The 14903-nt window shown below is 50.3% G+C and overlaps 1 protein-coding gene across 7 annotated transcripts in view; it reads right to left on the reverse strand.

Annotated features, from left to right (window-relative positions):
- HERC2 (HECT and RLD domain containing E3 ubiquitin protein ligase 2) overlaps nt 1-14903 on the reverse strand; it is a 223973-nt gene that overhangs the window by 96870 nt on the left and 112200 nt on the right. For all 7 annotated transcript variants that reach the window (XM_055278481.2, XM_063640239.1, XM_055278480.2 and 4 more), the window contains 7 exons: nt 12409-12590; nt 11448-11595; nt 10991-11187; nt 10655-10885; nt 9367-9505; nt 5286-5429; nt 558-700 (listed from right to left, as the gene is read on the reverse strand). In XM_055278481.2, coding sequence (XP_055134456.2) covers nt 558-700; nt 5286-5429; nt 9367-9505; nt 10655-10885; nt 10991-11187; nt 11448-11595; nt 12409-12590 — 1184 coding nt within the window. The remainder of the gene's footprint in view (nt 1-557; nt 701-5285; nt 5430-9366; nt 9506-10654; nt 10886-10990; nt 11188-11447; nt 11596-12408; nt 12591-14903) is intronic.

Here is a 14903-nt window from a genome sequence, read left to right on the forward strand (position 1 = left end):
TTTGGAACAAACATCTCTAATCCTCTATGTTGCCAGCCATGAAAGCTCCCATCCCTCTTACACTCAATCACGTCGCCTCCTCTATGGGAACGTCCTGTAGCCCTGACCGTGTGCCTCGCTGCTGCCCTCACCTGCTCCACAGCATGGAGAGAGCTGAGAGGATGGTGGCACCAGAGCACCCCCGAAGAGGCTCCTGAGTGAATGAAACAGACAAACGGGTGCCAGAGTCCTGACAAGCCTCTTTGAATAATTCTACTTCCTGGAAAAAGATCCCTTCGTGAAGATGTGAGCATTTAACCCATGCTGCATCTAGTTAATATTTTTTAACAATTTACACAAATCCAAAATAAGGTTAAACTTCAACCCTCTCCGTCTTTAGTATTATAATGTTCTGCAGACTATGCACAAACAGGGTTAAACCCCAATGAATCATTAGAATTATTTGCATACTATCACTTGAAATTCAGAATAGATCGTTAAGAAAATATACATCTAGAAAAAAATTGTTCACAATTTAGTGCTGTGGATTAAAAACTGTCAAGGCTGCATGGCTGTACCTCAAGTTCCTGTTTATCAAATATGGCCTTCACAGGAGACGGCTGGGTGGCTGAGGCCAGCAGCTGCTGCAAGAGGATCATGGGGGGCTGCGGCCCTTCAGGAGACATGTCCCCAAGGTCAGGTGATACCACTGCTCCATCATCTGAATTTAAAAACAAAATGTGTGTAAGATTCTATTTTCAACTGCGAACACCATTTTACCATTAAAGAAAATGCACTGAGCATGTTAAATCAGGTATGACTTCTGCCTCATTATGTTATAGAAAACCAAAATCTTCAAGGTTCAGACATCGAACAAAAACTAGACTCTAGGTTGGGCGCGGTGGCTCACACCTGTAATCCCTGCACTTTGAGAGGCTGAGGTGGGTGGATCATGAGATCAGGAGATTGAGACCATCCTGGCTAACATGGTGAAACCCCGTCTCTACTAAAAATAGAAAACCTTAGCCGGGCATGGTGGTGGGCACCTGTAGTCCCAGCTACTTGGGAGGCTGACACAGGAGAATGGCATGAACCCAGGAGGCGGAGCTTGCAGTGAGCTGAGAACGTGCCACTGCACTTTAGCCTGGGCGACAGACCAAGGCTCGGTCTCAAAAAAAAAAAAAAAAAAAAATTAGCTGGGCGTGGTGGTGCATGCCTGTAATCCCAGCTACTCGCAACGCTGAGGCAGGAGAATTGCTTGAACCAGGGAGTTGGAGGTTGCAGTGAGCCAAGATCACGCCACTGCACTCCAGCCTGGCGACAGAGCGAGACTCCATCTCAAAAAAAGAAAAAAAAGAACTAGTCTAAACCACTTTCACTAGCTGCTTTTGGTCTCTGTCCTTCATTAGTGCATCTGTCTCTTAGAGCCAGCAAATGCTCCTTCCCAGATTTCTGCACTTGGTTTGATTCTTTCTCTTTTTCTTGAGATGGAGTCTCACTCTGTTGCCCAGGCTGGAGTGCAGTGGCACAATCTTGGCTCACTGCAACCTCTGCCTCCTGGCTCAAGCGATTCTCCTGCATCAGCCTTCCCGGTAGCTGGGACTACAGGCACACACCACCACACCCGGCTAATTTTTGTATTTTTAGTATAGATGGGGTTTCACCATGTTGGCCAGGCTGGTCTCGAACTCCTGACCTCACGTGATCCACCCACCTCAGCATCCCAAAGTGTTGGGATTACAGGTGTGAGCCACCATGCCTGACCTACACACTCTCTTTCGTGTTCACTCACGGCTTCAGTAACCCCTGACACAGACACATCCCACGTGCATATTTCTAGCTGTAGCTTTTCCAGCTAAGCCTCACTGAGATCATTAAATGACCCCAACTGCAAATGTGTCATGTGTTCAAGGTGATGGCTTTTTGTCTGTTATGAGTAGCTTTAGGTGCAGCCTTTAGGACTCTGTTTGACACAGCCCCACAGAGATCCACTGCCCTCAAGCCCACTTCACACAATCTAGGTACTCATCCAGGTACTCACGGCATTTGCATGTGCTGGTTTTCTTCGGTGACAATTTCAATTAACTAGACCAGGAGCTGGAATCTTTCTCTTAAAGGGCCAGAGAGTAAATAGTTTAGGCTGATGGGCTGTACAGTCTCTGTCCCAACTACTCAGCTCTGCCACTGTAGAGCAAAAGCATCCAGAGATGATATGTAAACAAGCGGTGTGCCTGTGTTCCCATAAAAATTTACAAAAACAGATGCACGGCAGTTTTGTCAATCTAGCTCTGTTCGAAGTCCCTGCTTGGCCCAAAGCACAGACTTGATCATCCTGATTCAGGTCTGCTGTAACTGCTCGTTGGGCTGAGTGCAGAACAGAACAGCCAATCCAATTCCCAGGCTCCAATCTCTCAATCGCTACAACTGGGAAATCATGTTCCCTACAACCTCTACTATTGATTGATTCTATACTTTCAATCGATTTCTTTCATCCTCAGCAGGTTTAAAATTAATTTCATAGCATCCTCTCAAGATTAAGAAACAAACACACACACTCCACATTCTACTGGACTTGCTTATTTTTTTCAAACGCACCACTCACTATTCTCCCCTCAACTCAAGCTTGAAACAGCAGAGTCATCTTCCACTTTTTGCTGGTTCCCCCAAAAAGTTATCATCTACAAGACTACACCATCACAGTGGATGGCACCTTCCTTCCACCAGAACCTTCTTTCCCTTTTCATGCCTTCCCCCTCATCACCTGACACAGGAGCAATTCTCCATCTCTGTCATCACCTGTTTCAGATACTCCTATACCTTACTAGCAGGTGTATCACCCGAAGGTCAATGCTTACCATGTGGCCCCTACCACAGCTTTCCAAGTGGGCCTCAAGTTTCACCCTGGTCTCCAAGGTACTCTGTAACAGGATGTCACCCGCCCATCTAGCGTCAGCCCCACCACTCATCGACAAACCCTGAGCTCCAAGCAACGCAGAGCTGCTCAACACGCTTCCAAAGACTCGCCACTTTCACTCCTCTCCTCCTGGTCCACCACCAGCAGAGTGCTTGTCTGCTGGCATCTGTCTGCCACAGCCTTCAAAGGCTGCCCGTCCAGTGCTCAGCTGCCACTGGCTCCAGACGCCTGGGGAACCACTCACACGCCTCACCGCCCCCTGGCCCCAGAGGACAGAGAGAGCCATCTGCATTCACTTCCTCTCCTCATCCAAACCCTAGAGAGCAATGATCATAGAAAAGGACTTTCCCCCAAAAGACTTAGCATAATGTCTTTCAATAATAGGAGATCAAAAAATGGTTTTTTTCCATTAAAAGTGACACAAGCTCATTCTAGAAAACTAAATATAGAGAAATATAAAGAAAATAAAGACAGCCAAAATTCCACCAAAGATTACTGGGTCACTATTTCGCTAAACAGATCACTATGACATATCTATAAACGGATATACATAGCAATGTGCTTTTCTGTTTACTTATCATTTTCATGTTTCCATGGCAATAAACACATACAGCTAGCCCTCCGTATCCATGGGTTCTGCATCCAAAGATTCAACAAACCACAAATCAAAAATATTCAGAATAAAACAATTTTTAAAATACAATTAAAAAAAAATAGCAATGACAACTATTTACATATCATTTATATTTATTTATTTTATTTTATTTTATTTTTGAGACAGAGTCTCGCTCTGTTGCCCAGGCTGGAGTGCAGTGGCACGAACTCAGCTCACTGCAAGCTCTGCATCCCGGGTTCACACCATTCTCCTGCCTCAGCCTCCCAAGTAGCTGGGACTACAGGCACCCGCCACCACGCCTGGCTAATTTTGTGTATTTTTAGTAGAGATGGAGTTTCACTGTGTTAGCCAGGATGGTCTCGACCTCCTGACCTCGTGATCTGCCCACCTTAGCCTCCCAAAGTGGTGGGATTACAGGTGTGAGCCACTGCGCCCGGCCTATATATCATTTATATTTTTAAAGTATTTGGAAGGATGTGCATAGGTTATATGCAAATACTACACCATTTTATAGAAGGGCCTTAAGCATTAGTGAATTCTGGTATAACTGGGGGTCTTGGAACTCATCCCCATGGATATTGAGGGAAGACTATATATGTACCATCATTTTGAATGGCACCATGGTATCACACTGTATGGATACACAACGTAAGAATGGGTATTTTGATGTCTACAGTTTTAAAACACAAAAACAATACCAAAAAGGAGGCCATAACGACACTGTTGAATACATTATCTTTTTTTTTTTTGAGACGAAGTCTCACTCTTTCGCCCAGGCTGGAGTGCAGTGGCACAATCTGCACCCTGCAATCCGCACACACTGCAACCTCTGCCCCCACCCCAGTTCAAGTGATTCTCCTGCCTCAGCCTCCCAAGTAGCTGGGATTACAGGCGGCCACCACTATGCCCCGCTAATTATTTTTTATTTTTTATTTTTTTGAGACAGAGTCTTGCTCTGTCGCCCAGGCTGGACTGCAGTGGCGCGATGTCAGCTCATTGCAAGATCCACCTCCCGGATTCATGCCATTCTCCTGGGTCAGCCTCCCGAGTAGCTAGAACTACAGGCATCCACCACCTTGCCCAGCTAATGTTTTGTATTTTTAGTAGAGGTGGGGTTTCACCATGTTAGCCAGGATGGTCTCTATCTCCTGACCTTGTGATCCCGCCACCTGCCTCGGCCTCCCAAAGTGCAGGGATTACAGGCGTGAGCCATTGTGCCCGGCTGGTGAATACATTATCTTTACATGCCTTTTCGTATGATAAAGTCCCACAGAATGACTTGCTGGGTCAAAGTATATAAATACACACATACATCTACGCATTTCAAAGTCCAACTCATTTCCTCAGACGCCCATTAGATGGCTACACCAACTGAAATTCCCAGCAGCAACATGTTCATGGAGTGCGGCTTTATGCGCGTTTGAAGAACCAGCTTAGGTTCTTCTTGTTACAATACAGGCTCTATTTCTTTGGTCTGGGGTGCGGCCTGGGAGTCTGCATCTCTAACACATACCTGTGTGCCACCAATCTTGCTGACCCATGCACCACACTTTAAATGGGAAGGCATGAAAATACCTTTTTCCCTTCCCATCCACCAGATGCCCTCAGTCTTGTCTTATGACGATGACAATTTTATTCACAGTTGGTGGTTGCTGGGCAGGCCACGTGTCTATTTATAAGCCACCTATGTCCATTTTTATGAACTGATTGTTCACATCCTTTGTTTACTTTCTACTGCCCTTCTTATAAAGATTTAAGAACTTTTTAAAAAGATACCTGCATGAGCAGTTCCAGTCTCCTGAACAGCTGGCTGAGACAGGATCTGCCGCAGTTTATCCTGGTGGGAGAGCAGTGCCCGACCTGCTTTCAGGATGTATAGCTTCAACTGCTGGCACCGCAGCAGGTCCAGGTCCACTTGTCCTGTGGAAGGAAAGACTCAGTGAGAAGGGCATGCCCTGCTCAGACTCCCTCCTCGCCAGCAGCAAGCCTGTGCCACATGGCGATGAGTAACGCTCTGCCCTTCAGGAATCTGCCGACCGCACACACTGTCCGTGACAAAGGGCTCGCCTTTCCCAGTGTTACACTCGGTGCTTCTGGGTAAGCACCTTCTGCCTCCTGGGTCTTCCTTCCCTGCTCTCCAGGCACCTAATTTGATAGGATGCAGGATTCAATGGGTTTAACACGGTTAGAACCATGTTAGCTACTATTAATATGATCAAATGTTCCCCAAGTTGCTGAAGTTTCAGCCGCTTTCACTCTTCTTCTAAGACTCCTCTGAGAGAGTCTGTCGGCCCCACTAGCTCTTTAACTGATGAAGACTGCAGCAATGCCCAAGGCTTATCTGATAGCAGAGGCCACAGAAGCAGCACAGAGAGCATGGGGTGGGGAGGAAGGAGGGCCGCAGGTGCCACACAGGCACTGGCTCCACTAACTGGCAGACAGGTGTATTCACCACGATGGGAAACGGCAGCTACTAGAGAAAGCCAGCTGAATTTCTGACACGTTGTGATTTGCATGCACTGCACCTCCAACCAGAGATGTGAATGGGAGATCCAGAGTTGAAAGTGCTTACGTCATAAATGCTGAAGCAGCAATCGTAGGTCTGTGGGAGCAAGGGGAGAAAACGTAGGTCTGTGGGAGCAAGAGGGGAGAAAACTCAAGAAGAGTGGGCAGAATACGCCATAGTTATGGGTGAAGCCACATGGACTTCCAGGACATAAAGAAGGAGCAGAGAGAAGAGCTCCCTAGAAACATGGAAAGAAACTCAGGAGAGCTACATTCTAGACCCAAAGGAAGGCAAAGCCAAGCAAGGCTACAGTCTCAGCCACCCTGAATGCCACAGGCAAGCCAGGTGCTTCCGGGACAGAGGCCCCTGGATCTGGCAGGGAACAGGCCGCGAGCCATGGTCCAACAGGGTGACTGGGCCACAGGGCCCTGGGATGGAGGGGAGGAGGCAAGAGGTGAATGCAGACTTCTCTTCCGGGATAAAGGGTGACACTGAGAAGAGGGTGTGAGCCATGGGGTTCTTCAAGTGTGGCTCCGAACATGGCGACGAAGGCTGACTCGAAAACACTCATTACCACGAACACAGGGTTACATTCCCAACCGCAACGCAACAAATGGTGAGCCCACGTGAACCCCAGGACTTTAGCACATCTGTGAACTCACTCATAAAAGAACAGTGGCCTGCCTGCCTGCCTGCCTTCCTTCCCTCCCTTCTTTCTTTCTTTCTTTCACTTTCCCTCTCTGGCCCAGACTACAATCTACTCCGCTTGCTGCTGCCCGCGCCGCGGACTGCCTGGGACTGCCAGCGCGCGCGACCACTCCCTGCCTTTTCTCCTTTCGCTGCAGGCACGCGTTCGCCATCTTGGCCACGCTGGTCGCCAGCTCCTGACGCCGAGTCCTCTGCCCGCCTCAGCCTCCCGAGGTACTGGGACTACAGACAGAGTCTCGCTCACCCAGTGCTCGGTGTTGCCCGGGCTGGAGTGCGGTGGCGTGGTCTGGCCTCGCGGCAGCCTCTGCCCCCCAGCCGCCTGCCTTGGCCTACCAGGGTGCTGGGATTGCAGCCCCTGCCCGGCCGCCGCCCCATCTGGGAGGTGGGGAGCGCCTCTGCCCGGCCGCCCCCATCGTCTGGGAGGTGAGGAGCGCCTCTGCCCGGCCACCCATCGTCTGGGAGGTGAGGAGCGCCTCTGCCCGGCCACCCATCGTCTGGAAAGTGAGGAGCGCCTCTGCCCGGCCGCCCCATCTGGGAAGTGAGGAGCGCCTCTGCCCGGCCGCCCCGTCTGGGAAGTGAGGAGCGCCTCTGCCCGGCCACCCACCGTCTGGGAAGTGAGGAGCGCCTCTGCCCGGCCACCCACCGTCTGGGAAGTGAGGAGCGCCTCTGCCCAGCCACCCACCGTCTGGGAAGTGAGGAGCGCCTCTGCCCGGCCACCCCGTCTGGGAAGTGAGGAGCGCCTCTGCCCGGCCACCCATCGTCTCGGAAGTGAGGAGCGCCTCTGCCCGGCCGCCCCGTCTGGGAAGTGAGGAGCGCCTCTGCCCGGCCGCCCCGTCCGGGAAGAAATGAGGAGCGCCTCTGCCCGGGCGCCCCGTCCGGGAAGAAGTGAGGAGCGCCTCTGGCCGGCCGCCCCGTCCGAGAAGAAGTGAGGAGCGCCTCTGCCCGGCCGCCCCATCTGGGAGGTGAGGAGCGCCTCTGCCCGGCCACCCACCATCTGCGAAGTGAGGAGCGCCTCTGCCCGGCCGCCCCGTCTGGGAGGTGAGGAGCGCCTCTGCCCGGCCGCCCCGTCTGGGAAGTGAGGAGTGCCTCTGCCCGGCCACCCATCGTCTGGGAAGTGAGCAGCGCCTCTGCCCGGCCGCCCCGTCCGGGAAGAAGTGAGGAGCGCCTCTGCCCGGCCGCCCCGTCCGGGAAGAAGTGAGGAGCGCCTCTGCCCGGGCGCCCCGTCCGGGAAGAAGTGAGGAGCGCCTCTGCCCGGCCGCCCCGTCCGGGAAGAAGTGAGGAGCGCCTCTGCCCGGCCGCCCCGTCCGGGAAGAAGTGAGGAGCGCCTCTGCCCGGCCGCCCCGGCCGGGAAGAAGTGAGGAGCGCCTCTGCCCGGCCGCCCCGTCCGGGAAGAAGTGAGGAGCGCCTCTGCCCGGCCGCCCCGTCCGGGAAGAAGTGAGGAGCGACTCTGCCCGGCCGCCCCGGCCGGGAAGAAGTGAGGAGCGCCTCTGCCCGGCCGCCCCGTCCGGGAAGAAGTGAGGAGCGCCTCTGCCCGGCCGCCCCGTCCGGGAAGAAGTGAGGAGCGCCTCTGCCCGGCCGCCCCGTCTGGGAGGTGAGGAGCGCCTCTGCCCGGCCACCCATCGTCTGGGAGGTGAGGAGCGCCTCTGCCCGGCCACCCATCGTCTGGGAGGTGAGGAGCGCCTCTGCCCGGCCACCCATCGTCTGGGAGGTGAGGAGCGCCTCTGCCCGGCCACCCATCGTCTGGAAAGTGAGGAGCGCCTCTGCCCGGCTGCCCCATCTGGGAAGTGAGGAGCGCCTCTGCCCGGCCACCCCGTCTGGGAAGTGAGGAGTGCCTCTGCCCGGCCGCCCCGTCCAGGAAGAAGTGAGGAGCGCCTCTGCCCGGCCACCCATCGTCTGGGAAGTGAGGAGCGCCTCTGCCCGGCCACCTATCGTCTGGGAAGAAGTGAGGAGCGTCTCTGCCTGGCCGCCCCGTCTGGGAAGTGAGGAGCTCCTCTGCCCGGCCGCCCCGTGTCTGGGTAGAAGTGAGGAGCTCCTCTGCCTGGCCGCTCCGTCTGGGAGGTCTACCACGGAGGCCAGAAGCAATGTGGGGGCTGGACGTGGTGGCTCACGCCTGTGGTCCCGGCACTCTAGGGGGCGAGGCGGGTTGATCACTTCGGGCTAGGAGTTCGAGACCAGTCTGGCCAACTTGGCGAAACATGAAGAATACAACAGACAAACCAACCAACCAACTCAGTGACAACAAAACAGGTCTACCCTGGAGTCATACTCTAATTTTTTCTATTTTCCTCCCTTTCTGATCCTTTATCCCACTTTCTTTTTCTTCCTCTTCCTTCTCCCTCTTCTTTGTCAAATAGAGGATTGAGTTATTATCACTGATCCATATAAAGTCCCTCTCTCATTTATTTTAACTCCCATCCCCCATTTCTATTCCCCAACTTCCCATGTGCAACCTTCCTAATATGTTTGATACGCATCTTTTTGTTTGTATGTATTTTTAGAAAATGTTTATTGTTTTTGTATGCAAAAAAATTAATAAAAAAAAAATTTCTACTGCTTTCCAGCCAAAAAAAAAAAAAAGAACACTGTACAAACAACACGAGTTTAGGACGGCAGCTATTTCATCAAGAAGCACCATGTACTGACCTGCAAAGGCCTGTTTAGTCGATTTCTTTATTTTGTGTTTTTCTAACTTGCTTCCAGCGAGGTTCACCAACTGAGCCCAGACAGACAGCATGGGCTCTGTGAAGGGCAGGTTGTTCACATTAAAGGCCACGGCAGGGAGCTGGAGAGGACACAGAAGCTGTCAGCAATGTGGCCAATATGACTAACAAATGAAACGTTCTGAAAGTCATCAAAACCATGGGTTTAATCCTGAAATGCCACACATACCCATAAGCCGTTTTATAGCTGAGAATAATCGTTTTTTAAAATGACATTAAAGGCAAGATAGAGACTTACACATATAATAATCTATATTAATTTTTCTTTACAAACCTGTCAACAATAATTACATCAGTGTGGTGATTACTATCTTCTCAGATATTTTCTATATACTTCAAGTTTTCTACAACATGTATATATTTCTATAATAATAAAAAAGAGTACTTTATAGAAAATATAGTCAGGCCGGGCATGGTGGCTCACGCCTGTAATCCGAGCACTTTGGGAGGCTGAGGCAGGCGGATCACCTGAGGTCAGGAGTTTGAGACCAGCCCGACCAACATAGTGAAACCCCATCTCTACTAAAAATACAAAATTAGCCAGGTGTGGTGGCACGCACCGTAATCCCAGCTACTCAGGAGGCTGAGGCAGGAGAATCGCTTGAACCTGGGAGGCAAAGGTTGCAGAGGGCCAACAAGATCGTGCCATTGTACTCCAGCCTGGGTGACAAGAGCAAGATTCCATCTCAAAAAAAAGAAAAAGAATATATAGTAAGATTGCACTTGGGCTACATGAAAATAATGTAAATGGCTCCTTCTCCCTGTGCATCCTTGATTCATAGGTTAAGATGACAGTAGTTGCGACATTAAGTCATGTCACTCAAAACAACTAAGCATTTTCTACATGAAGAAAGGCTGTTTTTTTAAAGGTGTTTAAACATGTTTAAGTTTTTTTAAAACTTGAGTTGTTCAATAAAAAGTAAACTTCATAAATTCACATTTTAAAATAATTAGAACTACCTCATAGATGCACAGTACCTTCTAGGTTGCTAAAGCCCTCTTCGTGTCTGAGGCTGAAAAACACACGAACCACTGCTTTAGGTGCCCTGTGAGACAGGCCCTGCTTACCACAGAAGCGCAAGCTCACACAGCTTCCTGGAAGGCAAACTTGAAGTATCAGAATCAAGTTCTTTCAAGTGCTAATGTTGGTGCTCGGTTCTAGTGTAAAGCCAATTTCCCTTATCATACAGTAACAGCACAAGTTCACCTACTGGTTTCAGCTGATTCAATGGGCAAACGCGACACATCCGCATGTCAGAGAACTGCACGGTGATTTTGCCCTTCGGGGTGATGCGAGTCACGGTGCCTTCTCCAAACTCATCATGCACAACTTGGCCGCCCAGGCGCAGGCGACCATCGATGCCTCCAATCACAGCCAGGACCGCCATGAGGCCCCCCACTTCAGGGTTCTCGGAATCGGGGAAGTAGTCCTCTAACTGGGCCTAGTGCAGACCAAAAAAGCGAGCTCGACCAGGGACACTCACGGAGCCGCCCAATCCCTACAGGTTTACCGTTCAACTAAATTAATTCTGAGAACACAAACCCACCCCTTCAGAAGGCCTTCCCGCAAAGCTGTGGGTGATGGAGCGGAGCTGGGAGTTGATGTACTTGTTGATGAGCCCATTCCACTGAGTCAGGGAGTGCAGCGTGCGCAGCAGTGCCACCACCTCCTCCGCCAGTGTGCTGCTGTGGGTGGCAGTCAGCGAGGCCTGCGGGCGCACCCTGCGCCGCCTTGGCGTGGACTCTGAGGAGGAAACAAGGGGAGAATCTGCTGCACCGCTCTTCACCAGGACACAGGGAAGGGAGACGGCCACCCACCTCTGAGTGACGGCACTGTGCCGCTCTTCATCAGGGCACAGGGAAAGGAGACGGCCACCCACCTCTGAGACATGGCACTGTGCCGCTCTTCACCAGGACACAGGGAAGGCAGATGGCCACCCACCTCTGAGTGATGGCACTGCGCCGCTCTTCACCAGGACACAGGGAAGGGAGACGGCCACCCACCTCTGAGTGACGGCACGTCGGAGGAGCAGGTAGTGAGCAAGCTCCCCAAGAAGTCAAACAGCTTCTCCACGAGGCATTTCATGTCCCTCGCCCTTTCGGTCTTGTCCCATGATGGAAGGACTGCTTGCAACAAATGCACAGCTAAGATCTGATAAAATTTAAAACGACAAGCATTAAAAAAAATCTGATTAGGAAACTACAGATTGTTATTTTCTCTTTTCTTTTTTTTTTGAGACAGAGTCTCGCACTGTCGCCCGGGCTGGAGTGCAGTGGCACGGTCTTGGCTCACTACAACCTCCACCTCCCAGGTTCAAGCAATTGTCCTTGCTTCAGCTTCCTGAGTAGCTGCGATTACAGGCACCCACCACCAAGCCCAGCTCATTTTTTTTGTATTTTTAGTAGAGACAGGATTTCACTATGTTGGCCTGGCTGGTCTCAAACTCCTGACCTCATGATCCACCTGCCTCGGCCTCCCCAAGTGCTGGGATGACAAGCATGAGCCACTGCGCCCAGCCTCTCTTTATTTTCTGTTGTCATAATGCAAGTAATCATGTGAAAATTTTGAGATTCATTATTTTACAGCCAGGTAATTACACTCAAGTTGATTAGTGATCAGGATTGTCAGGGACTTTAGAAAAAAAGCAACACTACAGATGCATATGTTTAATTAAAAAAGAATTATTTTTAGTTTAATTCTTAAGACAATTACTCTACAAATTCTGTGAAGCAGATGAGTGAGTAGTTGCAGGATTTACCACTTAAGAGAAAAGCAGGTAAACTAAAGGTTAGCAACTTACCAATTATTAAGAACCTCTGCCCCTTGCCTCCAGAAAATCTACCCTGTCACTTCTAGACCCTTTCTGCACTCGTTACTGAATAAAGGCCCCTGACTCTGAGGGCAGGGAACTTCAGTACATGGATGCCTCTCTCAGGGAACTGGTTTTGCCTGGCAGCACATTACCTGCCTCTGCAGCGAGGCGGCAGTGAAGGGTGCGTGCCCTTCCATGACCTTCATGAGCAGCGTGATCCACCGCGGGGAGCTCAGGGCGCCGCACACCTGCGGTGTGAGAGCGATGCTCCGCACAAACCCCAGCGTGCACCAGCTCCGGTGTTGCTCCCTGTACACCAGCCTGTTTGGAGAAGCTGCGGGAGGGAAAATAGACATGCTTGATGACAAATCCCTAAAGATAAATCCTTATCTTTTTTTATCAACTTACTTTATTTTCTACAATAAGCTCCTTTAAAATATATTGCAGTTTGTAAATTAATTCAAACTAATTCAAAGTGAGAAGTGGAAGAAGGCTTTTAAGTTAGTTCAAGAAACATTTCCTACTTTTTCTTTTTAAGAGATGGGCCCTCACTATGTTGCCCAGGCTGGTCTAAAACTCCTGGGCTCAAGTGATTCTCCTGCCTTGCCCTGTTGAATAGCTGGGACTACAGGCATTTTTAAAACCTTCTAAGTATGTGTAGTAAAAGTAGTTAGGGAATTTTAGCTATGTATTGTTTCTAGGCAATAGGAAAACGATCTATAATTCAAATAGCAGTAATTTGCAACAGTGCATCTAGTATATTTTTAATTTCATGTTTTAAATATCTCCACCATCTTGCTTATATTTAATCTGCACCACTTAAATTTTTCGTATTTTTAGTAGAGACAATTTCCAATCCAAGTTTAATAATCTGCATTAACGAAATGAGAGTTTTTCACTAGGTTTACGCCATCGGATTCTGGCACCAGTGAGCCCACCTCTGCTCTGCCTGGCTCCAAGACTCCACTATTCCCTGAATGGAGACTGAGGCTTGGAGGCTGGGCCCTCCTGAGGGACCCCGCCCACAGCCCCACAGGACCTGCTCTTGCCTCCCACCTCCCCCACCCTGCCCTAGGCTATCCCAGCTTATGAGGACACCTGCCTTCCTTCAGCACACACAAATGCGCTCACACACACACTCACTCTCGCACCCTCATATGCATCCTCACACTCACACCCATACTAAGTTATTCAGACACACTCATGGGCACTCACACACCCACCCTCACACTCTCAGGTGCACTCACACCATTGTCGCAATCACTAACACACACACAATCCCAGTCACACATATGCACACACAACCTAAGATGCAAGCTGACACACTCCTATGCACTCTCACATACACTTACCCCTCCCAATGCATACAAAACTCACATATGCACTCACACTCAACACTAGTCACAACGGATTACTCACCCACTCACACCTTTACCCACACATTCTCACTTTACACTCACACCTACACTGTTACAACCTCCCACTCACTGACACAAGCAAAATGCTCACATTCACTCACACGCATTCACAACGTCACTCGTGCTCACACTGACAAAAGGCACTCATACACGTTTACACAAATGCTCGCACTCAATCGCACACTTACACTTGTGCCTGCCACCCACTCATACTTCCTCACACTCACCAAGCCTCACTGACTTACACTTCATCTCATTCACACACCGAGTAATCCCCTCACACTCATGCCTCCCTGGTGCTCACCCTCACACACACACACTGGCTCAATGCACTGACGCTTTCATTCTCACTTCACCTGAATGTAGTCACCTGCCCACTCACATGCTCTCATGGACAAACACACCACTCACATAAATGCATGCATACACACACCCACACAACCACGCTACAAACACACCGTCACACTTGCAACACAAATGCTCAGCCACTTGCCCATCGACCGCTAACACACTCACTCTCATCAATACGTGCAGACACTCCAGCACACCACTAATACACGCATGCTCTCACACACTGGAGCACGCCCACATACCCACCCACACCCACATGTGCTCACTCTCAGTCACATGCACACTCACCCCACTCCCTCAGCTCACATTTCTCATACTTACTCTCCACACAAACACTTTATGGGATTAAACTGTGCCTGTACCCCAACTTCATATACATTCGGAACCTCAGAATATGATCTTATTTAATGAGGTCTCTGTAGACATCATTAAGGTAAGAATTTAGGTGACATCACGTTGGATTAGAGTCAAAGAAACTCAATGAAAGAGTCCTTTCAGAGACAGAAAAGGACATGCAGAACACAAGGGCAGGGGCCACTTGAAGATGCAGGCAGAGACTGACACAATGCGTCCCCCTACCAAGGAAGCCTGGAGCTCCCAGAAGCTGGATGAGGTAAGGAAGGACCTTCCCCTAGAGCCTGTGGAGGGAGCATGGCCCTGCCCGCACCTGGATTTGGGACTTCTGGTCTCCAGAACTCTGAGAGAACAAATTTGTTGTTTGAGGCCAGTGTTATGGGTTGAATTCAGAATTGCAAAATTCGTATGTTGAAGCCCTAACCCCTACCGTACCTCAGCAGGTGACCTTGTTTGGAAATAGGGTTGCTGCAGATGTAATCAGTTTGATGAGGCTGAATGATGTCCTTATGAAAAGGGGAGAT

Source organism: Symphalangus syndactylus, chromosome 5 (genome assembly GCF_028878055.3).
Source record: "Symphalangus syndactylus isolate Jambi chromosome 5, NHGRI_mSymSyn1-v2.1_pri, whole genome shotgun sequence".
Taxonomy (NCBI): Eukaryota; Metazoa; Chordata; class Mammalia; order Primates; family Hylobatidae; genus Symphalangus; species Symphalangus syndactylus.